At 36.6% G+C, this 26,975-nt stretch overlaps 1 protein-coding gene across 2 annotated transcripts in view; it reads right to left on the bottom strand.

Annotated features, from left to right (window-relative positions):
• The window catches only part of ADAMTS3 (ADAM metallopeptidase with thrombospondin type 1 motif 3), a 233,133-nt gene that overhangs the window by 41,614 nt on the left and 164,544 nt on the right, over positions 1-26,975 (bottom strand). For both annotated transcript variants that reach the window (XM_056111221.1, XM_056111222.1), the window contains exons 5-7: positions 21,893-22,092; positions 1,377-1,460; positions 284-440 (exon numbers count right to left, since the gene is read on the bottom strand). In XM_056111221.1, the coding sequence (XP_055967196.1) occupies positions 284-440; positions 1,377-1,460; positions 21,893-22,092 (441 nt within the window). The remainder of the gene's footprint in view (positions 1-283; positions 441-1,376; positions 1,461-21,892; positions 22,093-26,975) is intronic.

The following is a 26,975-nucleotide window of genomic DNA, read 5'->3' as shown; positions in this document are numbered from 1 at the left end:
TTTCCCTTCCCATTCCAAATAGCTAACAGACCACATTTTACAGCGTCCTCTTCAGACCCCAAATGTACACTGTTATTTTAAAAGCAAGTAGAATCAATCATAGTTTTTAAGTGGCATTTAACAATGTGAATTCTACAGAAGCTACTGGCATAAAAAGAAAATAGAAGCATGGCTTATGTGGTGAAACACAGTGGTGGGATATATTTGAACCAACTCCCAGATTTAGAATTGCTTTTGAAAAGTCATGTCCTGAAGTTGTTCTTCTACATACTAGTGGAAATACCTTGCATTCCCGCAGGTCCAAAGTCTTGTCTAGTTAAGAAAATTGCATGGTCATGGTGTTCGGAGTGTTTGGGATCGGATTTTTGTTGTTGGCAAGCCCAACGGCACACATTTTCCAAGCTCCTCGATGGGTTTCCTCTTTCTATAAGGCTGATTGACTACGAGAAAATGGTTCATTAAAGACATACATAGCACTTTATCAAAAGCTACCTTAATAACTCTTCTTGAAGTATATTATTTGGGGCTTATTTGTATATTTCTTTTCTAAATGCTCTTGAAGATAACTATCTGATAATCATTAACAACCATGTGAAAGGCGACTGACCCATTTAAGGAAATATGTGAGACTGAAATCAGCTACAGTGAGAAATGGAATATTAATTATTTAGATAAGCACTGAATATTAATGATTTGGATAAGCATTCTTGTCATCTAAGTATTTGCTGATTCAACTTATATTTAGTTCCTTCGATATTAAGGACAAGTGGGAGAATCTGAACTAGAGATCTTTTTTTAATCAGTGATAGAGTCAAACAAACAATAAACACTGTCCTCCTGTTGTTCATCAACTTGCTCCAGCAGGCCCAGTAACGACTCTATTTTGATATTTGTTGTTACTGTGTTTGGCATATTGAATACGTCACGGGCAGCTTGCCAGCTTTGTCGTGCGGGCGAGATACTCTCAGTAGCTTTCCGGGCTCTCTAAGGGAGGTGGAGGAATTGAACCTGGCTCAGCCCTGCTGGCTGTGCACAAGGCAAACGCCCTACTGCTGTGCTATCGCTCCTGTATCTGAAAGATTTTTAGTTTTGAGTAGCGATGACTAAAAAGACAGGATAATTACACTAACTTCAATTCTTAATCCAGTGCCTCAGAACACTTGGCCACACTACCACAACACTATCTTCATTTCTAATAGCGTTAAACCTAATGGTATCAGTAAAAAAACAATTCACTATTTGCTCAAATTTAGAGATATTGTGGCAATGTTTCTTTCCAAATTCAGGAAAGGAGTCTATTGAGACATTATCTATCCTGCATATTAATTTAGCTTTTTCTTTGCTAACCCAGGACTTAATGTTTTAAGATATTTTACCTTTGCATAACCCAGCATTATCATGCGTACCAGGACCACATTTATATGTACTCCAAGGGACTCATCATGGTAAATTTCATTTACCTAGAAACAAAAGGCAAAATTAATGAAAGAAAGACAGGACAAAATAAATTATGCAAAATGCGCAAATTTAGGAACGGGTCATTAATGCCAAGAATGAGATTCAAGCCACTTTAAATTTAGTTTAATGGGGCTGGAGTGATAGTACAGAGGGTAGAGTGTTTGCCTTGCATACAAACACTATAATGTTCAATCCCTGGCATCCCAAATGGTCCCCTGAGCCCACCAATAGTGATCTCTGAGCACAGAGGCAGGAGAATGTTCTGAGCACTGCTGGGTGTGTCATACAAAACAAAACAAATGAAATCAATTTATTTTAAGATGAACTCCAGAAAATGCATATATTTAGCTTTGGAATGATTCTTGACTAAGTGGCTTATTAATTTTGTAAACTACAGAATACCAAGGGGACATAGAGAATGTGCATGTATATTACAGACTATTGTAGAATTAGAAAGAATACATATATGCTATAATACATGTTCACTATAGGAGTGACTGGTGAAGTATCTGCTAACCAGAGAGGCGCCCTGAGGGAAAGAAAACAGACACCAGGCACTTGCCCTACAGGGTGACCGTCTTTGCAACCATGGTGCTACCTCAGTCTTAGAGACCCTATGGAAACAGAGCCAATATGCAGAAGTTGTGGTGATGGACCTACGGGCAGGTTAGTAAGGAGCCTGTCCCTCCGTTGACGAGCAGGTCAGCTGCATTATTCATTATTCAGAAGGCTACAGTTGGGACAGTCACAAAATGGATAGTGTGTCTAACTATGGATCAGAAGATTCTAGAAGACCTACAGTATAGAAGTACTTTAATATTTAAATTATCAAGGTGGTAACATCTTAAGAATATCAGCTCTCAGAATAGATCTGAACAATGTTCATATACTATTCTATACTTAATATTTAAAGGTAAACACTTCTAGAAGTCATTTGGTGTGTTATAATAATAATAATAATAATAATACTGATAGATTCTAAGCAAATTCATTGTCTAACACAGATTTATGCAGAGGATAAAAATTTTAAGGATTGACTGACATGTAATACAAAGGAAATTAATTAGCAGACAAGACCTTAAGGTAGATTACAATTGTACTATGTAATTTAGCCAATGAAAAAAAATCAGTGTGAATAAAGGTTACTCAATAAGTTGGAAAATATTAGTAGGAATGGTAAAGGTGGAATTATCAAGCTAAGTTCTTCCAGGAAGAGAGAACCAACATTTGTCATGAAAACTGAAAGAATATGGAAAACCGACTGTAATTCAATTTGATTTTCAAGAAGTTTGGATGATAAGCACAGCAAGTTTACAGAAGAAGAACAAGTTGATCTCACAGGAATAGGTTTTTAAAAGAAATATAACTCTAGAATGGTAGAATGCTCTGAAAAATCAATTCATAATCATAGAATGGCAAATTGTTATAAAGGCCAAGAAATAGACCAAGAAATCTCAGATGACACATTTCAAGAATCTAACTGAAGTATATGTCCATCTCTTTCCTACATTTTTTGATGGAGTTGGCTATTCTGTTCTTATTAAGTTCTACCAGCACTTAATAAATCTTGAGTATTTACCATCTGCCAGATGAGTATCAGGCAAGTACTTTCTCCCAGTCTATGAGGGATCTTTTTATTCTAATCATTTCTTTTGTGGTGAAGAAGCTTCTTAGTTTGATGTATTCTCATATGCTTATCTTTGTTTCTGTTTGCTTGGTCAATGACATTGAATCATTGAAAACACTTCTAGATTCAAAGACATACAAATGGCCAGAAGACAGAGGAAAAAATTCTCTGCATCACTTATAATCAGGGAAATGCAAATAAAGCACGGAGATATCATCCCATACCAATGACAATGGCACATGCCACAAAGAACAAAAATGATCAGTGATTTTAGGGACGTAGGAAAAAAAGGAGCATTCATTCACTGCTGGTGGAAATGTTGACTGATCCAACCATTTTGGAAAACAATACAGACATTTCTTAAAAAGTAAAATAAATTAAAAAAAAACTAGGTATCAAGTTTCTTTATGATCCAGAAATTTTCCAAAGTTACAAAGGGACCAAAAACTATTCAGAAAAAGATATTTGCACTCCTATGCTCACATTATTTACAATAACTATAATCTGGAGACAAATAACCAAGAACAAATGATTGGATGAAGAAACTATGGTACATATACACAATGGACTATTACTCACCTATAATTAAAGATGAGATCATGTAACTTGCAGCTACATGGATGGATCTCATGGATGGAGTATCATGCTGAATGAAATTAGTCAGGAGAAGAACAGATATAAGATGATATCAATCATGTGTTAGGTATAAAGAAACACAGAAAGGAAACAAAGGCTTAAAGGTAACATAAACTGAGAACTGGTCTTAAGTAGAAAGCTTACCATGCCGGGGGAAGGGAATAAGGAGGGAAAAGATGGGGAGAAGGTGGGCACTGGAACATGTTAGAGGGAAACAGATACTCTTGTGGAGGGCGTGGTTTTATGCATGGAGTGTTTCATGAATGAAAGCCTATTATTAACAGCACAGAAAAAAATCACAGTTCCTACAATTAAACAAAATTAAAAAAAAAAGAATCTAGTGGAGCTAAACAGAGCACTTTCAAAGCCAAAGTATTAAATGTAGACTAAAGGTGTATTTATTGAGTTTGTTAATTGAACAAAAAGGGAAGAACAGGTAAGATGGAGGTAAAAGACCTAAATAAAATTAGTATGTATTAAATATTTATAGTTTAAACAGAGCTGGAGCAATAGCATAGTGGTAGGGCATTTGCCTTGTGTGCAGCCTTCCCAGCCGAGCCGGTTTTGATTCCTCAGCTCCTCTCAGAGAGACCAGCAAGCTACCGAGAGTATCTCACCCACAGGACAAAGCCTGGTAAGCTACCCGTGATGTAGTCAATATGCCAAACACAGTAACAACAAGTCTCAAAATGGAGACGTTACTGGGCCCGCTCGAGCAAATCGATGAACAATAGGAGGACAGTGACAGTGACAGTTTAAACAAAATCACTATTCTTTTTGAAGGGAAAAATGCAGGTACATGTAGTTATATTTACAAATGTACATAACACAAATATAAAACAGTAAGACCCAATTTAATATTTGTATAAGGTAAGCCAAGAAGATTTTTAAAAAATCTGTAATGCATTGCACAGCTCTACAAAAAGCTTATGCTCAGGTTGTCCAATCCAGTCAGAGTAAACCTAAAGCACTGACTTACTCTTCTTTCTGGACTGCATAAAAAGAGTGATGTTAATGTAACGAGAGACTATTAAAGCTCAAAGCTTGAGGAATCTAGAAACTGTGCCACATAAGGAATGATTGAGAGGTCTCTAAGGCTAAGAAACTAAGCACTTAGGCACCCTAACACCAGACACTCACTATCCCAGCTGATATTTCAGTTCAATCTCTCATTGCTTATGTATTCTTCATCACTGTGAGACTGAATTGAATTAATTTATTAATTAAACCTTATAGCTTAGGCAAGAGCTAAATGATTAAACTCATGATCACAAATTACTCAAAAAAGTGTAGAAGAGGGATATTTAAGATCCTTAGGGTGTTGGGATGAGAAAAGAAAACCTAAAAAGGAAATTTAATGGCTACCATATAAGGGAAATATTTAATTTATTCTTTATAGTTAAAAAAAATTTAAAACCCATGGGTTTACATTACAAGAAAATTTGAGAAAATCTGCGGTATCTTTTAGCCTTGAAGGTCATGGGCAGTTTCTTTTGCCTTACTCCTACTTCATACTGCTTAATGGAAGACCATATTGCCCTACCCACTGTAGCACTGTAACACTGTCCTCCCACTGTTCATCGATTTGATCAAGTGGACACCAGTAATGTCTCCATTATGAGACTTGTTACTGTTTTTGGCATATTGAATACCCCACAGGGTATGGGTGGAATACCCTCATAACTTGATAAGAAGTTTCTACCATTATAATTCCAATTTAAGTACCAAGTTCAAAGCCAGACCTGTCATAAGCATATTCATTCAGAGACTCCTGGACAAACTAAGAGACATAATGGAAGGCAGCTCTTTACACTTAGCACCAAGACTTCCTACTCAACATTGTGTGAACTTAATGCAATGGAAATGCAAATGTATTTAATGTTCTTGTCTTGGTTTACAAAAAGACTAAAAAAGCAGTATCAGTAAATAAACAAAACACAAGAACAATAAACTAAAGGGAAAAATAAGCTGATAGATGAAAGTACATTATCTTTTGGAGGAGAGGTGAGAAGTGTGAGAAAGAACAGTGGTCACTTTTATGTTGCAGGAAATTATAGATTCATAACATGAATTAAAAGGGGTATTAAGGACAAATACTCAGTGATGCTTGAGTTAGCAAAAGCACCGATAAATTCATTTCTACTTGGCAAACTTTACAATCAATGTGGCTATTCTTTTCGATGTTACTACCATTTTATGATACAGGAAAAAAATTAATAAGTTAAAAACAGATAAAAATAAAGAGAAGATATGAGTGAAATCAAACACACTTTTATTTTTCTTTTAAAAAAATTCTTTTAAAACCACAACACCCAATAAGGGAGAGAGAACAAAAGGGAATGCCCTGCCACAGAGACGGGGTGGGATGGGGGGATGGGGGGTGGGAGGGATACTGGGATCCGTGGTGGTGGGAAATGGGCACTGGTGGAGGGATGGATATTTGATCATTGTATAATTGAAACCCAAGCACAAAAAATTTGTAAGTCTGCAACTGTACCTCATGATGTCTCACTAATAAAAATTTTTTAAAAAATACCTGAAAAAAATGCTTTTAGTGCACAAAAGGAAAAGGAGAGAGAGAGCAAGAAGGAAAGTGCCTCCCATAGAGGGAGGCTGTGGTTGAGGGGTGGGATATTGGGGCATGGTGGGAGGGAAACAGGGGACATTGGCAGTGGGAAATGTATACTGATGGACGGATGGGTGCTGGATCATTGTATAACTGAAATCCAGTTATGAACAGCTTTGTGATGGCCTATCTCACAAATATTCAGTTAATTTTTTTTAAAAAAGTAATGTGGAGTTCACACCCAATTCAATCAGTTTAATCAATGTTTGAATAAATAGCAGTACTCCTACATTAAAAAAAATGTTTTGAGAGTGGGTGGGTCACAATGCTATATATCCTGCAGATGGCAGTATTGGCATTTTAGAAAACATAAAGGAGCGCTGTGCAGTCCACCTGAATCTATTTACACAGCTGGTGGTATGTCTACTTCTCTCTATATTTATATACAAATAAAATAACTTTAAAAGTAAATAAGAGGGGTGGGGAGAATAAAAAGTAAATAAGAATTTTAAAATATTCAAGCCTTACAAAAACATTTGAGTCATTTGAGTCTCAGCGAAAAAAAGGAAAGATATCAAAGGTACTTTTATTTAGATTGTTCCTCAAGGCCAGCTGATTAAAATGCTGTGTAAGAGGTACAAAGATCATGGACACAAATTAACCATGAATTTTAGCAATCAACAAATGATACATGGAAAGAAATGAAAGGTGATAAATGCCAAATGAACCAGTGAAAGTCAGGATTAAAAAAAATAAAATCTATGTGTTAAGAAGGTAGTTTTATAATAATCGGTGGCAAGGAGAGCATTTCCCCTCCTAAGAAATAGCGGCATCACAGACAGCCAATATTATACAGAGCTTTTCAGGGCATGTTTTAAATATTTAATCTATGTTAATTCAAGTAACCCTTGCTGCAACTTTAGAGATATCATTACTTCACTTATATCTAAAGAACCTGATTTCCTCGAGAAATTACTTACATTGCTTCAAGTCATACAGTTTCTACGCAAAGCAAAGGACAGACACTTTAGCAGTCTTACTCCAGAATTCTTAGTTTTTACCACAATGCTACATTTCTATAGCACACAGAACTCTACTATGCAGAGTAAATCCTACTTTAAAGTAAGCAGTCATGAATGATTCACTAACCCTAAATGTAAAAACTAATGTAAAAGCTTATTAGGAAAAAGAACTTAAAAACTTCACTTCTCCGGGCCAGGGCAATAGTACAACGGGAAGGGCATTTACCTTGCACGCTGCTGATCCTGGTTTGATACCCGGCATCCAATATTGTCTCCCAAGCACCACCAGGAGTAATTCCTGAGTGCACAGTCAGGAATAAGCCCCGAGCAACACCAGGTATGGGCAACAACAACAACAACAACAACAACAACAACAACAACAACACACACATACACACAAAAACTACCAAAGAAACAAAAAAACTTCACTTCCTACCATTCCATAATCCTTCTTTATGCAAACTTAGAAAATGAGAAATTAGACTCTGAGTTTACTACAAATATGGACTTTATAATGATTGATACAACGGTACTCTTAAAAAAACGCTGTGAAAATAAAGAGGGGATAGAGAAGATCACTAGAAAAAGAGATTGAGGTGGAAATATTGAAGTTTATAGTGGGTGTTAAGAGGGGATAGAAAAAAATCACTGAAAAAAGAGATTGAGGTAGAAATATTGAAATCTGTAGTGAATGTTTTGAATTAAAAAAAACATTAAGTATTAACATTCCAAAAAAATATGGACTTAACACTATGTAATGAAATCAAAGTTTGTGCAAAACTGAATAGCCTTTCACTAGAATAGCAAAGCTATTAGAGCCAGGCTAGATTTTCTATGAGTTGTTCATGGTTGAACTTAGAGTCCTTATTAAATTACACAAAGAAGGGGGCAAACAGAGCATTAATTCAATTTTCAGATGACCTTAAATTGGAAGAGGCTGCCAATAATATGGGTGTTGATGGGGGAGGTACAATCAAATCAAGTATTCCTTTCCTTGAAAGGAAAATTCCTTCCAGGTTTGTTCCCGGATGGGACAATTTCTCCCAGGACATTTCCCTGGCAGGACAATCTGACCTGCTTTGTCAGACTAGCTGATGAACAGCTTTGTTTGGCTTTAACAACCGACCTTCATTTTTTGTTCAGATCAGAGAATTAAGTCTTGGGAGTCAGTGTTGCTCAGTGGTTAAGCTCACGACCTCTGCATTTAGACTTCCTGGGCTCTTAATAATGATACTTTAGGCATGTTCCTTATCTTCATGCCTGGATTACTGATGTGCAAAATGAAGTCACTGTAGTACTAATGTCTTTAGAGGATTGTTGAGAGAAATAATATGCTCATACAAACACACAGAGAGAAATAAAAAGAGAGAGGAGGAAGAGAGAGCTTAAAGTGACTGGCCTTGCAAATAGAGGAAAAAATCATTAGCCATCATCAGAACAATTATTCTTATAACAGTAACTAAATGGAACAAAGGTATAGCTTGTAAAGATACACTCAGTAATGTAAGTAATGACAAGGTAGACTAGATGATTTTGAGAGGATATAAATCTAAAATGGACTGAAGAAAATGTATTACTCTATCCACAATTATCCAAGTATCTTCTGAAGTGCTAAAAGTTCCAAGCACGTATACCTACTTATTTGGGCTTGCATCTTTCTACCTTATATTGCTTTTACCTAGAGTAAGTTATTTTTCCCAACCAGTCAAGTCATCTTCCTTGATTGCTAATCACAGATTAATAATTAATGACCTTCTGACAGCTTTATTAAATATTTTCTGGAGTCTTCATGTGCCCAATAGTCTAGGAGTCAGGTCCCTAGACTAAATAGTATTAAAAGTCACAAAGCAACAACAGTAATAACAATGCAGATTGACACTGTCTTTATTGTGAATATATTTACTATGTAAAATAAGATAGGAGAACATAAATGTATAAAAGTTACGAAAATAAAATTATTTCAAATGGGAATAGGTGCTGTAAAGAACCAGGTTGAATGATGAGACAAAGAATGAGAAAGTAAGGAAGAATTTAATTCAATAGTCAGAGCAGGGAGCTCTAGGGCAAGGATATATATGGGTGTGTGTCTTTTTGGGGGATAAGCAATCCAGACAAGGGGGGAAAAGCATAAAAATGAGTGAAAGCTGAAAACCCTGCAATGGAGATATCCTTACCACTCCTTGGGAAAGCACTACTTTAGAAGGAAACTGATATCCAGAAAGTTCTACTATTTTCCACCAAAGTGATGAGCAGAGCCCAAATTCAAAAGTCTATGTCATATCTATCCATGTTCCTTAGAGATAACTCACCTCTCTTTCTCTTTGTCAAAGTGCTAAATTTCTAACTTCGTGTAAGAACCATTTCACTTAAAGCATTTACTCAATAAAAGTGCATATCTCATATTCAGTTTCTTCCTTTTCTTGGAGTTAGTGTTCTTCTTTTATTAACATTCTCAATTTTCCTTCATAATGAAAAATAATATGCCCAATTTACAACCACTGTGCTCTTCAGTAATACTACTCTGCTCCTTTAGCAATAGTAGCTTCCTTTTTTTTCTACCTGCACTGACATAAATGTCTCAATGTTTTGTTTTGTTTGCTTCTCTGCATACTTTCCTAAGAAAATTTTATCCACTGTTGTTTCTTTAGTTAATATTTAAGAGGCAGTTAATACTGCTATCTGTTTAATTCTAGTAGTAGGTATATTTGAAAACACATCTATATGCACTTCTATATACACATATATGTACATTTATATATACACATATATGTATATATTATAAGAGATAATAAGAAGTCTTATTATCTCATCCTTACTTTTGACAAACTGACAGGCTATCAAATGTAACCTGCCCACACGACAGAGTCTGGCAAACTCCCCGTAGCGTACCCAATATGCCAAATACCAGTAACAACAATGGGTCTCATTCTCCTAACCCTGAAAGGGCCTTGAATATGACACATTTTAAAAAAATCTCAGGACTAGGACGAAGGAGACGTTACTGGGGCCTGCTCAAGGCAATCGACGAACAACAGGATGGCCGTGATCGTGTATATATTGTAGATAATATGTATGTATATACACATCCATACATGTTCTCTATGAATATTATATTATAGTTTAAGACCAAGTCATTTGTGGTAGGTTCAAAAAATGAATGAAAGAACAAGCAACTCAAAACTCTTCTGAGTATAAGAATGAAACAGTGTTTACAAATGGGTAAAAGAAAGCAGGGTGGGTAAAACAAGTAAAAGGAGACAAATACATCATCATAGCCTGAAATGAGGCTTTTGATGGTAACCACAATGCAATGTACATAGGCAATGATTTATACAATGATACAACTGAAATATTTATGATGCAATAAACAAAAGAATAGATGATCCATTTTTATGTTCAGGGCATCCCCAGCAGTGCTCTGATGACTGGGGATCCCTCACAATCATACTCAGCACCCTAGGCTAGGGACTCCAGTGCACTTCATGATGTAGCAATGCTTAGACCCAGTTCAAAAACTGTACCCAACAATTATGGAGCATAGAGATTGGACCATGCGATAAAACTTGGGGCCTCACAAATGCAAGACATGTTTCTTAACTCCTAAGCTATGTCCCTCCCACAGATGGTATTTCAATAAGCCTGAGCCAGTATTTCTATGTTAAATATGCATATACTTCTTTTAAGCATCAAAGAAACTTTGGATAGATCAAGAATAGACAATTCAGTTACAAGGCTTTAATAAAATCTTCTGGCCCTTAGAATGGTAGAAAAATGCGCAAAGCTTCGTGTAGAATGCATTCCCTTTCTTCAAAAATGAGAAAGGTCTTTCTTTCAAGAAGCTAGAAAGCTTTAGGGTCTGGTGTTTTAGGGTCTTGGAGAAAATTAAAGGCTGGAATAAACCTGGGTAAAGGGATTTAAGCAAAATTAAAAGCAAACTCTGGGACGATAGCAGGGTGTGGATGTCACATGATATACATTTAATCTGTGATGTTAGAACTCTCTCCTAGGCCAGAGTAAGAGGACAGTGGGTAGGATGCTCGCATGCAGCCAAGGCAGGTTTTATCTCCTGCATCCCACATGATCCCCCAAACCAGCCAGGAGTGATCCTTGAGCGCAGGGTTAGGAGGAAAGCCTGATCACAGCTGTGGTGTGGCTGAAGCCCAAAACAAACAAACAAACAAACAAAAAGAACTTTCTCCTAGAAAGACCAGATCCTGTATGTTTACATAAGAAGGGACTGGACTGACCTGTGTGTTCATTTCAGTTTGTCTCTGTAAATTCATACATTCATACAAACTAGGGATAGTCAAACAGCTAGTTAAGGAGGAAAGTGTACTGTAAATCACAAAGCATGTGGAGCCAGCTCAATACTAGTTTGTCCCCAATTCTGACAGAAACCCAGTGTCTACCAGAGGCTCATCCTCCAAATCATTCTAATACATCTAGAATTCTCTTTTAAACATGACTAATCAAATCACTAATCATCTTTAAATCTCTTTGTGATTCTTCATTAGCAAGGTGAAATTTGAATTTCTTAAAATGGCAAATATTTTTCTTGCAAAGTTAATAACACCTGCTTCCTCCAGTCCTATCTTCTAAATCTCCTCTAAAAACCCCAAAGCCAAAAACAACCAATGCTGGCAGGGATGTGGTGAAAAAGGAGCTCTCATTCACAGTCAGCAGGAATGTGCAGTTCCCATAGAGACTATTGCAGTTGCTACAGAGAATCCTTGAGAATGTTCAAGAAGATAAAAACAGAACTAACACATGATCCATCAATTCCATGGCTGGGCACACCAGTGTTCACTGTAGCACTATTTATAAAAGCCAGATCTAGAAACAACCCAATAATAAGTGAGTGGATGAAGTCACTGTATGTATACAATGGAATACTACTTATCTATAAAGAAAATAATTCTGGCCTTTGCTACAATTTGGATGGAAGAAGAGGATGCCATCTTAAGCAGACCAGAAAGAGTAAGACAAATACTGGATGATCTCACCTATGTGGAGACGATGACCTAATGAATATAAGCCTTAACACTCAACCAATAAGAACTGAATTTTTCAAGAGGGGCTGGAAAGGAGGAGGGTTTGTTGAGGAGGATATGGTGATGAATTGGGAAGAGAGAGAGCCATATAGAAGGGAACTTAGAGATAGTGGTGGAGGGATATGTGCACTTTGGTACTTTGGTGAAAAGTATGATGCAATAACACTAAATGCACAAAACATAAATATTCATGCTAATGAGAAATGCGAATGAGAATTTTGGTAGAATACATTCTTTCAAGTGACATTTTTTCACTCGACAAATCCTGAGATGAAGGTATATAGACTCAATTCTCTTCAGGGCACTAGAGACTTTAATAGTACAACAGTGCCAGATCACTTCATCACCTTATCCAATGATAAGAAATCTAGCACAGTGACCAAAGTGTCGGTAACAGGGAATAGTGACACGAACAGAAAAGTAATAACCCTCTTAACCACAAAACCTGCCTCATCAACATTATCAGAGAGACTCTTAAATGAAATTTATTGTCTTACTGACTCTCGGCAAGTCAATGAATTTTCTTCTCAATAACTTTAATGATATTCTACTAAATCACAAAGGCAAGTCCAAGAAAGACACCACTGTTCTTTTTGGCAACAGACATGCAAACTGCCTGGCTTCCATATAAGTGGAGCCAAATTTAGGAAGGAAAAGCACTGGGTTGCAGGCACACAGATCCATATGAGCCAAGTCCTGGTTGTGCCATCTACAATTAGTCTTCAGACTGTGGAAAAGTCACGTAAACTCACCAATGATCATTTCTGGCAGACTGGGACTAAAATGAGTATGACTGGAGACTAGGAGTGCTATTTAATTCATGTAAAGTACACAAGACAAGATGACACAAAACAAAGATTAAATGTTAGTTGGTATAATAAAATCCTCATCTTCAACAATATTAAACCTCTTTTATATATTTAATTTAATCACTATGAGATACACTGTTACTTGATTAAAGTTGTTCATAATTGGGTTTCCATCGTACAATGTCCCAACCCCTTTCCTTTACCAGTGTACATCTCCTACCACCAATGCCCTCAGTTTCCCTTCCGCCACCCCACCACCCCACCACCTAGCCTGTTTCTGTGGCAGGCATTTCCTCTTTCTCTCTATCTCTCTCTCTCACTCTCTCTCTTGCTCTCTTTTTTCCCTATTTTTTTTGGGCATTATGCTTAGCAATACAGGTACTGAAAGGTTACCATGTTACCATGTTTATCCCTTTACCTGTTTTTAGTACTCAGTCCTTGTCCAGAGTGATCATTTCCAGCAGCCACTATCATTGTGGACTTCTCTATCCTAACTGCCCTCCACCCCTCTCCCCACTCCATCACTTATAGGAAGCTGTGGACCAGTCCTCCTGAAACTAGAACTATAAGTAGATGATTTCAAAAATTATTCTATGATTCTATTACTAAACATGGAAGCACAGAAATCTATTTGTTTCTAGATTGTGGCATCTACGTAAACTGTAACATCATCTTCATCTAGTGCTGTTCAAGTCAGAAAAGTGTGAATCACTGTGATTTCTCCCTTTCTCTCAGAGGCCTGAATCAATAGAGAAGTCTATTGATTCTATCATAAATACATCCTCATTACTGCAATCACTGTCATCCAATAAGTCATCAGTCTTGCCTAAACATGACAATAGATTTCTAGTTATGTCTGTCTCCCTGCTCTCTAAGCCTCCCCAATAGAGTTCCTCCCAAGTGAGGAAAAGACCCTCAATGGATAATTAACTAATTCATTTCAAATAAAGTTCACGTTTACTCCCTTTTGTAAAAGATAAAGACCTTATGCAAAATCCACCTGACTCCTGAAAATAGACTCAAATCGTAACATCTTTTTTAATAACTTAAATTGTATGCCATTGTTTATTGGCTGGCTCTTTCTGTTTAAATTCAATTAAATCTTCACTTCTTAGGAGAATTTCTTGACCTTTATAGTTATGTATAATTTCTTTGAACCTTTTGATCTTATGGTTCCCTTTCAAGTAATTTCTATCCCTTTTATATTTCATATCATAAATATCATGTTGCTTATGTGATTTACTCATCAATCTCTAATTTAGGAATGGGCAGAAAATAAGCCCTTCATTTTTACCACAATATACTTGGTATCTAAAGTTTAACTTTAGATATTTATTAACAGTTGATATCTATTAACATCTTGTTAACTGTGTACTACGATGCATAATTTTGATATACATATGAAACTTAATCATGCACTGTAAATTTAAGAAATAAATAATCTCTAATAGAATGCAGCCAAGAAGTTTGTTAATTTTATACTGAGAATGATTTGTGAAGGTCTCTTAAGAAGATGTTAATACTGTTCTTCATCAATGAAATATTGTCAGAAAAGATAGAAATGGGAAAGCCAGGGAGAAAGAAACAAGAGAAAGGATGTGGTTATGGAGAGACTAAAGAACAAAACCATGGAAGTGGATTTTATTTCTCATGACACCTAATATACATTGCTTTGTTCCTGTACACAAGAGAAATTGTGAAAATATGAGCTTTTCTGAAACTGAATATCTTATTTACTCTGATCAACAATGGTCACACAAACTGAAAATGTCCAATAGTGTACTGCTTCTTTCAACTAAAAAAAGAGAGAGAAGAAATTGCTTCTTGAGACCCTTCCAAATGGAAAATCTCACTTTTGGCCTTTCTTTCATACTATATGCATTGTGATGACAGGAACCTTATTATTGCATCAATACTTTTTTATTGTTTAAAAATGAATAAGCATATGGAATTTTACTTGAATAGCAGCTTCATATTTTTTCTAGTAGTTGCAATATGTGTAGATTTCAAATTTTGATACTAATTAATTAATGATCATTAAAACTAACAAAATCAATTTCATGGATGATTAGACTGGGAAGCAACTTAGGTAGTTTCATTTTAGTTTCAATCTTAGAATATTAATATTTCTCTTATCTTTCCTTTACCTTATCACAAATGCTATTATTAACACAAATGTACTGCAAGAGACAGAAATAGAGTCATCATAACATAATTATGTCTTCAAAGATATGTGTAAAACTTAATATAAAAAGAGAAGTATCAGTAACTTGTAAATACTAACAAGGTACTGTATTAGCTGAGAGAAATTCTCAGTTCCAAAAGGATTTGAGAAGGAACATATACTTTATATATCAATTTAATTGATTCTCACTTAATAATTTGGTAAAGATACATCCAATAAGCATGACAAAATTTTACAGCACCAACCTGTACTTCTTTCAAATAAAACTAACACAGCAGTTGTTTTCATGCTTGAGTTTATCAAATTCTGTGCTTCTCCATCTGAACTTGCCAAGAATTTCTTTATGTCATTGAAGTATCTTAAACATATTAATACCTATCTACTATTGATTCAAAGACTAGGTTTTTTTAGACAACGAAATTAAACACTTTCTAGGATGTTTATCTTAATTGCTATTTGTCTTCATTTTCTTATTTTGAATTCATTTCCTTCACACTAATTATAGATAGCCAAATATACTATTCCTGATTCCTTAACTCTACTTGATGCACTAATTTTTCCTTTTATAATCCACAAGCATAGATCATACTTTCTTCAGTTCTTTGGCTACTTTTTCTCTCACACATTAATTTTTGTAAGTTTTCCCACATAATATCTTTTCAGAACTTTCTATTCCAAATAGTTGTTCTTCTTTCCTGGACAGTATCCTTCTTATCTCTTTTCCTTCTTGGCAGTTATTACTACTTAAAATTAAAGATTTATTTCTTCTTTAGGATATTCTGTCCCTTTGTTTAAGTTCCAAGAGGTCAGAATTTTTTCTCTGTTTATCAGAATATTCCTTATGCCTGAATCAGTTCTTGCCTATAGTTGGTAATAACTTAGTACTTATAAGACAGGCTCCATAGATAAGATTCCTAGAAACCTAATCATGTTACAAAATAATGAAACCAAAACTTCTTAATGTTCTAAAATATGATATGTGATCATATCAAAAAACTTAAAAATGTATCATTTATCTTCTATTTGTGAAACACCAAAACTTGTCAAGTATCTAAGAATGGAAATTAGTCATGCTGTCTTAAAATATGTTCATACTTATTTATTTCTACTTTATGGACAAGACTTGGAGATACTTCAAGTTCTTTAAAAATAAGAAAAAAATAAAAATAAAAGGAGAGGGGAGGCATCTAGAACTATCCTTCACTGATTCACAAAGGAGCCAAGGATAAGGAAGGAGGAAGGTACCCCTTCAAATTAATGAGTCATATCAAAATCATCTAGAGTCTATTTATACATGTTCATTTGGCCCTTATTCCTCTAAAGAAGAGTGCTAATTTACTAAGTTGCCTTCATTGTGTACAAACTCCTTCGATATGCATGGAAAATCACCCATAAAACAATCACATTCATATGCAATTACCATTATCATTAGGCAATGGATGAATAATCTCTGTGCCAAAATGTGGTTAGTTAGCATGAGCAATTTAAAGTAGCATAGAAAAATTATTTTACATTACCCAGGAGCGATAGCACAGCGGTAAGGCGTTTGCCTTGCACACAGCCAACATGGCCGACCCGAGTTCGATTCCTCCACCCCTCTCGGAGAGCCCGGCAAGCTACCGAGAGTATCTTGCCCGCACGGCAGGGCCTGGCAAGCTCCCCGTGACGTATTCGATATGCCAGACACAGTAATAAGAAAGTCTCCAATGGAGACATTACTGGGCCCGCTCGTGCAAATCGATGATCAATGGGAGGGCCTTTACTCTCGACGTTACTGGGTTCACTCGAGCAAATCGATGAACAACGGGAGGACCGTGACCTTGACCGTGACTCTCAACACATAACAGTATGTTTTAAGTGTTTTTATATCACACTTAAATTATGCGCTTAGATTAAAAAAAAAAAGAACTCAATGGGGCCTGAGCGATAGCACAGCGAGTAGGGCATTTGTCTTGCATACGGCGGCCAACATGAGTTCGATTCCCAGCATCACATATGGTCCCCCGAGGACTGCCAGGAGTAATTCCTGACTGCATGTGCAGGGGTAACCCCTGTGCAATGATGGCGTGTGACCCAAAAAGAAAAAAAAAGCTAAAATTTTCTACCTAAGCTACTCTTTCCTCCCGCCCCCCTTTTTCTTGTCCTTTTTCCCCCCTCCTTCTCCTCATCTCCCTGTTGTTTTTATTTTGTTTTGTTTTGTGTGTTAAAGCAACAGTATTCATTCTCCATCAAAGTTTCTAGGGACAAGGAATTTGGGGATGATTTGGCAACATTGCTCTAACTCTGTGTTAGATATACATCCTGAATAACCAACCACCTTAAGTGACAGTTAGTCACCTAAGGTGGTTGGTTACTCAAGATGTAGATTCCACTCCAAAGGTGACTTACTGAATTGGCTGGTAAAGTGATGCTTGCTGACTGTTAATTGGGACCTTAGATTTTCTTCACATGATCGTTTTCATAAAGTGGCTTGAGTGTTCTCAGAGTCTGGCTACTTCTCTCCTCTAACACCTTTTTCCTCACAAATGCATTGGCTGAGATTTTCCTTCTACCATTTCTCTCAATGCAACCAGTTTTTGTCTGTGAGAGAGAATGATCTGAATAAGAAAGCAGGGCTTTGTGTCTATTCCCATTCTCAGTTACTCTTGACAACAAAACCAGCTCAAGTAGGGTTAGCACTCTTATTTCTTCCAATTCACCCCGACTGCTGCAGGTCCGAGAGACTGTGGACTCTGGCTACCACAGTCCATGTTCTGTACCAATCTCAGCACACTTTGAAGTATTTTTTGCTGTCACTGTCACTGTCCTCCCGTTGTTCATGGATTTTGCTCGAGTGGGCCCAGTAACATCTCCATCATGAGACTTGTTGTTACTGTGTTCGGCATATTGAACACGTCACGGGTAGCTTGCCAGGCTTTGCCGTGCAGGCGAGATACTCTCGGTAGCTTGCCAGGCTCTGGGGTCCTGACTTGGGAATAGGAAACTTGAATCCTTAATTGGATCTCCCACAAACTGGCTATTTTATTCCTGGAAAGCCCCTGCCTGGGTTTGATTCATAGTAGATACTTGCGAAATCTGTATTTCCTTCCTAATACACAATCAGCTTCCTATTTCTTTTTCTAGTTGAATTAGGGGGAAAGAATAGATTGTGGGAAGATCTCTTAGTTCTCTGAAAACAAATGTGAATGGCTTGTCTTCAAAACACTTTCTCAGTTGCAGGCATTTGATTCTCGGTCTCCTTCAATCTTTAGAACTCTCCTGGCATCTTACTGGGGCTAAAACTGAGGCATTGAGAAGTTGCTACTCTTAATACCAAGGAATAGCAATAGTGTTCACTTTGCAGTACTAAGAACAAATTGGAAGCTAGGAATACCTTGCCTTTCCTTATTAGGCTATTTTCTCCTTCATATTTTGTTTGTTTCAGCACAGGGGAGGGGGATCTCACTGTCCACTAACTTGATATGTTCACCAACCAGAAAACTCCATTCTATCTTCTTTCAGTGTTCACCATCATCATGTCATAATTATTTAAAAATGCTTTTACAAATCATAAATAATTTTATAAATTTACCTCAGTTTAATAGCATTGCAATATCACTGTTTCCTCTAAAAGAAAAAAGGTGATAATTCCTATATTGCAGTATACTTTTTAAAATATGACTCAATAAAGTACAATTTTCTTCTTAAACACTGCCTTCCTCTGTCATTTATTTATTTGCTGAGTGTCCAACTAAAAGGTAAAGAGTCAAGTGAGATTAAGGAACTAAGCTCTTCATCAAGATAAGGAGATAGAATTACTCCCTCCCCCCTTACTGTTCCACACCCTGTGGTGTGCTAATCTGGGGTGACTTCTGGCTTTGCAATCAAGGGTCTTTTCTAGCAGTGCTAAGAACACCATGTGGTGCTGAGGATTATACCCTGGGTTTGTATGTGCAGAAACATCTCCTACCCATGGAGCTTTCTACAGGGCCCCAAGAGAGAATGGTATCAATTTTCTTCCATGGTTTCTCTCTAAGCCTATGTGACAAGGGAAGAGCACATCTGTGATTAGGTAGGGAGGACTCCAGTTTGGTCAGAATGACTTCAGAGGACCCAGGGAAGTCAGAAAGCACTGCAAGCATAGGAGATGAAGTTAACTGCTAGGTAAGAGGCAGTTTCATTAGATTATCATTAATGATTTACTTCCTGCTTCCAACTCTTACCTATTTGATAAATTTGAGATCGATAAAAGCAAAATTCTATCAGTGACTTGGATCTAACAGTCTGGAAGAGGGTAAGGAATAGAGTAGAGGAGGTGGGGAATGAGAGGAAGAGATTCAGTCTTCAAGCCATGATGCTTCAAGCCGCCTATAGGGAAAGTTGAGGAGAATGTGTGAAGCATGAGTCAAGTTGTCTGATTTAGAATGCGATGTCTAAATCTTAGCACAAGTTCACATTTTAGATTTGATTAATCATAACCAGAACTCTGGCCTCTTCATTTAAATCCCAGCTTAATTTTCTCAACACTTGGCCATTTGAATGATTATTATCATATCTCCCTTTTAAAGTCTTATGGGATTTATTAAATAGTACCTACAATATATCTTCATGACAGCAAGCTTTTCTAGTTCAAACATGCTTTAAACTTAAGCATGTTATTTTCTTTTACTACAAATTTTGAATTCTGTGTGGGTAAGTTCCTTAACAAATTTCTGCTGTATTATCCCAAGAATCTGTTGTGCTTCTGATCACCAGTTATGGATTTAATAAATCTGTACTGATTGACTGCTTTCCTACTGGCAGGAAAAAGCACTTCAGAGGCAGAATGAATGAAGAAAATGGGAATGGTGTCTCCATAGAAATTTTTGTACTCAAATGCTTTTTTGTGTGTGATACTGGGAAACGAACCTAGGAAGAAGATGAAACATGTGTTTTACTGCTAAACTATACCCCCAGGACTTTCTGTAGAAATTTTTAAGTTTTAGATAACTTTGGAAGTAAATTTTATGTAGAAAAATGAAAACATAAGTTTGTACTTTCACATATGTAACACAACACTTGTGCATGCATATGTCTAGCAAGTACACAATTTCTCAACATCATTAGCAAGGTAATTATTAATTTTCTCAATAAATTAATGGGATATTTGAGCAAACACAAAGAGCTTATAACAACATGCTCATTACATACTGAGCAAGTAATACAAAAACAACCATTACTAATAGCTGAAGATCACATAATTCACAAAGATATAGCTCCACAAAACTGGGAATTTGTTATATATGTGATAATTGTTCTTAATAGCAGAAATTAGTGGCAATCAAATAAAAATATGTTTAAATTTCTATATTCATCTCATATTTATAGATAACACATAGATAAATTTTATAATTGACATTTTAATAAGCAAAATTATTTAACACAGCAGCTTAAATATTTGTATCAATAAAATGATTTTTAAAAAATTTTAGGTTTTTTTGTGTTTGTTTTGGGGCCACGCCAGCAGGACCTTGAGGACTACTGGGTTTCTTGAAAAGTAATAAAGAACAGGGGCTGGAGTGATAGCACAGCGGGTAGGGCATTTGCCTTGCACGTGGCCAACCCGGGTTCGATTCCCAGAATCCCATATGGTCCCCTGAGCACCGCCAGGGGTAATTACTGAGTGCAGAGCCAGGAGTAACCCCTGTGCACCACCGGGTGTGACCCTAAAAGCAAATAAATAAATAAATTTTAAAAAGTAATAAAGAACAAACTTAAAGATCCCTCAATTTATGACTTTAGTGTATCACTGTGCCAAGAGTTTAGTCTATTCCGAAAATGAGTACCTTCTTTAGTATAATGAAATAACACTGAAAAATATAGCTCTTAGTATGCACAGAGCCTTTACCAGACCTAAGTCTATCTTTGTCTTCCTAGGTGCAAATGGTCCTGAAAGAACTGTCATCCTTCATTGTCTACATCAAGGCAGGTAAATGAAGTCTTGAGAGTTTTGACTTTCCTCAGAATGAAATGAAAATCAAACAAATATCAAAGTTCCATTCTTGTTTTCCTCTTGATGACAATGGAAAACTAGATGATTAATCAAAAAACAAACAGAAAACAAACCCCCAAAATCCACTTTGCTTCATGCTTTCTTTCTCTTTTTTCCACGTATGTGAGTTACTCAGAAATATTTGAATTTGATGGCATTATGTGCACATTTTGAATGTAGAGACCATTCTGGGAAGTATTTGAATAGCTTTGAAAAGATACCAACAACAAAAATGTTATTGGGGCCTTGGAGATGATTCAGTGGGTAAGAAGCTTGCTTTGCATGCAACTGACCGAAGTTCAATCCCTGGAACCACATAAGGTATAAGATCCATGGTACCCAAGACCATTAGGAGTGATCCTGGAGGACAGAGAGAGAGAGAGGGAGAGAGAAATAGAGAGAGAGAAATAGAGAGGCAGACAGGCAGACAGAGACAGAGAGATACAGAGAGAGAGAGAGAGAGAGAGAGAGAGAGAGAGAGAGAGAGAGAAAGAGAATTGAAAAGTTCCAATCAGAGCCATCACTCACAATGTTCATCAGGGTGAGGAGGTAGTTTTGCACATGTTCTTTGCCATGGAAACGAACCACAGAGTCATCCACACCCAGCAGCACCTCGATGTTGTAATCATTTTCTCCTGCGTGTCTGCGTCGTCTCATTGTCTCATTGAGCTGCTGGTCAATGTTGCTATAAAGAGTTCCGAGGTCACCGAGGCCTTCCAGATCTGAATCTATTGACAAACAAAAGGAACTCAGAAATTTCCATTTCTTTCAATGGACATTCTAAAGAATTTACCATTCTCAGAGAAACTAATTTTCTGGTGATTTTTAAATCTTAGTCTTATGCATATGGTCAGAGACAACCTAAAAAATCAATATAAGAGAGTAATACAGGAGGTAAATAAAAGCAGAGACCCACATGAAACTGAATATTCCATGGAGATGAGTATATTACTCTCTCTTTAGTTGTATCCCTAGTAGTAAACATATAAAGTACCGGAAATGTGCTGGTTAAGTGATCAAGTAAATTAAAAAAAAATAGAGCAAACTGAATAGCTAAGTTCACAGTGTATTTTTGTTATTGTAATCATGGTGGGCTGGAGCGATAGCACAGCGGGTAGGGCGTTCGCCTTACACGCGGCCAACATGGCCGACCGGAGTTCGATTCCTCCACCCTTCTCGGAGAGCCCGGCAAGCTACCGAGAGTATTGGATATGCCAGACACAGTAACAACAAAGTCTCCAATGGAGACGTTACTGGGCCCGCTTGAGCAAATCGACGATCAACAGGAGGGCCTTTACCTTTACCTTAATCATGGTGGGTAGAATTTGTATTTTCTGTAAATCAGTCCTTTCCCTGGTAGCCAAACATTAAAAACCAAATTGCAGCATGGAAACACAACAGCAGCTAATGGTATGATTCTAGGAAACCACATACTATTTTACTTCTTCTTCTTATAGTCATCTAATGAATGTTGCAAAATAAAAAGTGGATATGCCAGGAATAATCACTCACTACTATATTTCTCCACACCTGTGCTAGTCATTATCTGAACAATATGCCACCTTAGTTGCTATAGATCTGAATGTAATAAACACCAAATAAGGAGTAAGAAAATTACTATATCAGAACAAAAATTAAAATTCATAGAATTTATGAAGCTAAATGTATGTAATTTGTATTTTCTAAATGGGCATTTCATATCAATAATTCTATCTGTCCATATATGTACTCACATAAAATGCGTGACACATACAAGGGAGAAATACATATAAAATACCCATGTAAATATACTATATATCTATCAAGAGAGTAAGAAAATCATTCTCAGATACTAAGTAGATTACTCCCTTCAGATTACTATACTTTTGGTGAAAGTACTTTGAAAAATTAAAAAATAAAATATAACATTTAGCTACTAAAAGAAAAGCATTATTAAAATTGCTCATATAAAACAGAAAGTATATTCATTTCCATTTCAAATATATAAAGTCTGGAAAGGATTTTATTTTACAAACTGCCTTGATGTCTAAAACAGCCACATATCAAAAACAAGTTTGACAGAGCCATTTCTGACTCATGCTTTATAGGAAGGTTTATTTAATGCTGTGCTGCGGCCTGTATGCCATTTGAATCAGTGTTGGACATTAATGAATAGTCATTTTCCTTTCCACCTTCGTGGTTTTAGTAACATTTTGGGTAAAAGGGAAAGTGTCTCTTGGCTAAGAAGATTGATGACCAAGCCCTGGCCACATGGGGTGAGAAGTAGTAGTGTAGAGATGCCATTCATGCCCTTTCTAACTTAAGAAAAATAAATAAAATTACACACACATATGTATATATAAATATATGTATATATATATAAATACCAGCACTCTCCCCTACAAATATGGGCATAAGTCCTGAATATGACTACTTGGTTTTGAGAGCTATACTGTAATTCACTTTAACCTGAGCTCAACTGCTAGATCATTATCTGAGAATTTTCTCCTCATTGAGAAATCACACTGACTCCACAATACATAAATAACTCATACCACCATCCACATCAAACAGAAAGTTTCCCTCAAATGTTCTTTTTAAGAGCTAAAAACCCACACTGAGGGCAAGAGACGACACCTGCAAACAGCCTTACTTTCAGCCTCATCATTTTGCATCACTATGAAAAACTGTGATAGCTAAGACACAAATAGAATTTCACCTGAGTTTGTGTTGTGAAAATGACACTTTTTCTCTACTGAATGGTCAGAAAGTGTCCAATGGAAATATTTTAACATTGGCATTATATTAAATCTAATACAGCAATGAAGATGGCTAGGGATCTATTTCACAAAGACAGCTCATTCTTCTCTAAATCATCACTGTTTGGGGTCACTGCATCCTTCTCTACGGAGGGTGACTTCTAATAGAAGTATTCTCGGGGCAAGTGGAAGGGTACTTGCTTTTCATGAAGCCGACCCACATATAGCCCTGAACCCCCGCCCCAGAGCAAAGAGCCAAGAGTAAACCCTGAGTACCTCAGGGTCTGGCCCCAAATCCAAAAAGACAGTCTCTTCTTTCATTGCATGAAGAACCTTTTTTCTTTCAACCTCTGCCTTTGTTCAATGCTGGGCAACACGTTCTCTGATTTCTAAAGTGGGCATAGAATACATTTTGCCCAACATTTTAAAGAAATAGAGCAGAGTAAGTCCCTGTATTCTTAATTTTAACATGAAACATTAACTACAAACAATTCTGAGAGTTTTCCATATCTTTAATCATTGAATATAAAGTATGCCAGATTTGTAATCTAAATTAAAAATGAGTAGTAGCAAGGGCTTTGTAATGAGACTCACCTGACTTCCAGCCTGAGACTATCCCATCCTAGCAGTGGTGATTTTACTTAAGACACCTAAGCCTCTTGAGACTGCTCTTTCATCTTTAAAATGGAATAATAATACCTACTCTGCAGGCTTGCTGTGATCATATAAGCAGTGATTATAAAAACATGTGCAGAGTGTTTAGATATATGTGTTGATGAAAAGTGATTGTAGTACCAGTATGATGACAAAAGTCTTCTATTTTTTCACTTTACATACAATCACATTTTAAACAGAAACCTTAATTTTATTTTTAATTTTATTTTTTAGTGGGGTTGGGCCACACCCAGCTCTACTTAGGACTCATTCATGGTTCTGTGCTCAGGGTTCACTCTAGGTGATGCTTAGGAGACCACATGAAACGACAGGGACTGAACCCCAGATCATCTGTGTGAAGGCAAGAACCCAGAAACATGAATTTAAAATTTTTACTATCATATTACATATAAAAATTAATGAGTGATTTTTACAAAAAACAGAATTGAGGAAAAATATATTCTAGAGAGAAAAATCTAAACTAATAATTTTAGAAAGAATGAGGGTAACAATATCTCCTGCAGACTACAAAGTAGACACAAGGAGATTCATCTAGTGCGTTCACTTTCAGAATTAAATAAAATTAAACCCAACAAGATGATCTGATGAACTTTTTTAATAGATCAAAACCTAACACAAAATTGAAAAGTCTTAGCTCATATATGGTAGTGATATCCACACAATGCATGCTTATTGAGTAGTAAAACGTGGTAAACTATCGAAAATAAAGAAATTTTGGCATCTCATTAGTTATTATCCCTGGGAACCATGGTTGTACTGGATTTATATTCAAAATATAGGTGCATTTGTGTCAAGTAGTAGCAGACAATCATATGTGCTCGAATCACTTTCACAAATGTTATTTGTAGCAGATCTATCTATTTAGTGTTCTAAATGATGTCGTATAGTGATAACTGATACCTCCATAAATTTTAAAAGCAGACATGCATTTTGATGAAATTTTGGATGTCTGTGGATCTAAGAAGGCCCAGTCCGGATCCGAGCAGGCTTGAAGATCTCAGCCCGGGGACCCGCATGCCTGGGTTCCTCTGCTGGTTCCTTCATGCATGAGGCTTGTCCGTATGTGTGGAGAGTGGTCTCAGAATGGCTGTTGCTGGTTCTGGAGGTCTTCGGCTGCTGGGGCTCTGCTCGGGGTGGGGAGGAAAACTCAACCCGCCCCCCTCCAAGGGGCCCCGGTGAGGACAGCCAGGTGCGGGGGCAGGAGACTCAAGATATCAAGATATCAAATATCAAGATAATCACCAAACACTCTCTAGCAGGTCTGTATAGTGCTAATAGTTGAGGAAAAACTGCAGAGGACAGTAAACTAATTCAAGAGGTAACACTGGGTAACATTTTGTATTAGGTATTACAAATTATAGCTCTTTAGTGGTTCCCCATGGCCATCGTGGTACTGCACCTAAATGAATCAAGACAAATCAACTGTTCATTGCTGAATATGACATGAGAGAGTGACGGGTGCAATAACAATTAAGAGAAAGACTCAGGGTTGGAGCCATAGCACAGTGGGTAGGGCACTAGCCTTGCATATGTAAGATGTGGATTTGATTACAGGCACCCCATAGGGTCCCCAGGGAAACATCAGGAGTGATCCTTGAGCACAGGGGCAGGAGTAAGCCCTGAGAATAGCCAGGTGTGCCCCAAAACAAAATAATCCTCCAATCCCAAAAAGTAAACCACAACAGAAAGACTCAATATTGTGAAAAAAAAAATCCTAGTAAATAAGGTCTTGCAATATATAGGGATTCGACTTTTCCCTCAATTTTGTTTCAGACAATTGAGTATTTTCCAACTCAGAGAACTTTTTAAAACTCAGAGTAAATTTCAAGCCTCTAGGAAATAGCAAAGGTAGATTTGTCTTAATGTTTAGAAAGAGCGAGTTTTCAATTTCTTTTGAAAACATAATTCTAAAAAACCTACCTTAGGAGCTACTGAAAAAAAGTGTTTTGGAAATCTCTTACTTGCAGGTTTTTGTGTCCCGATATATATAAACTGAGAAAAATAAAATCTTTGCTATAAAGTCTGTTCTTATTGACATGTAATATGTTAGGGGCACACAATCAAATTATATAAATATGGTGTTAGAGTGAAAATAGGATATTCAGTGTTAAGTACAAACTGAGCTTGCCAAAAAGATAGGTGGCGTGTCCTGTTGATTATGAACATGTGTACAATACATTTTTCAGGATGGAACATAG

This window comes from Sorex fumeus, unplaced genomic scaffold (genome assembly GCF_029834395.1).
Source record: "Sorex fumeus unplaced genomic scaffold, SorFum_2.1 ptg000013l, whole genome shotgun sequence".
NCBI classification, from domain to species: Eukaryota; Metazoa; Chordata; class Mammalia; order Eulipotyphla; family Soricidae; genus Sorex; species Sorex fumeus.
This window is presented reverse-complemented; position numbering and strand designations above follow the sequence as displayed.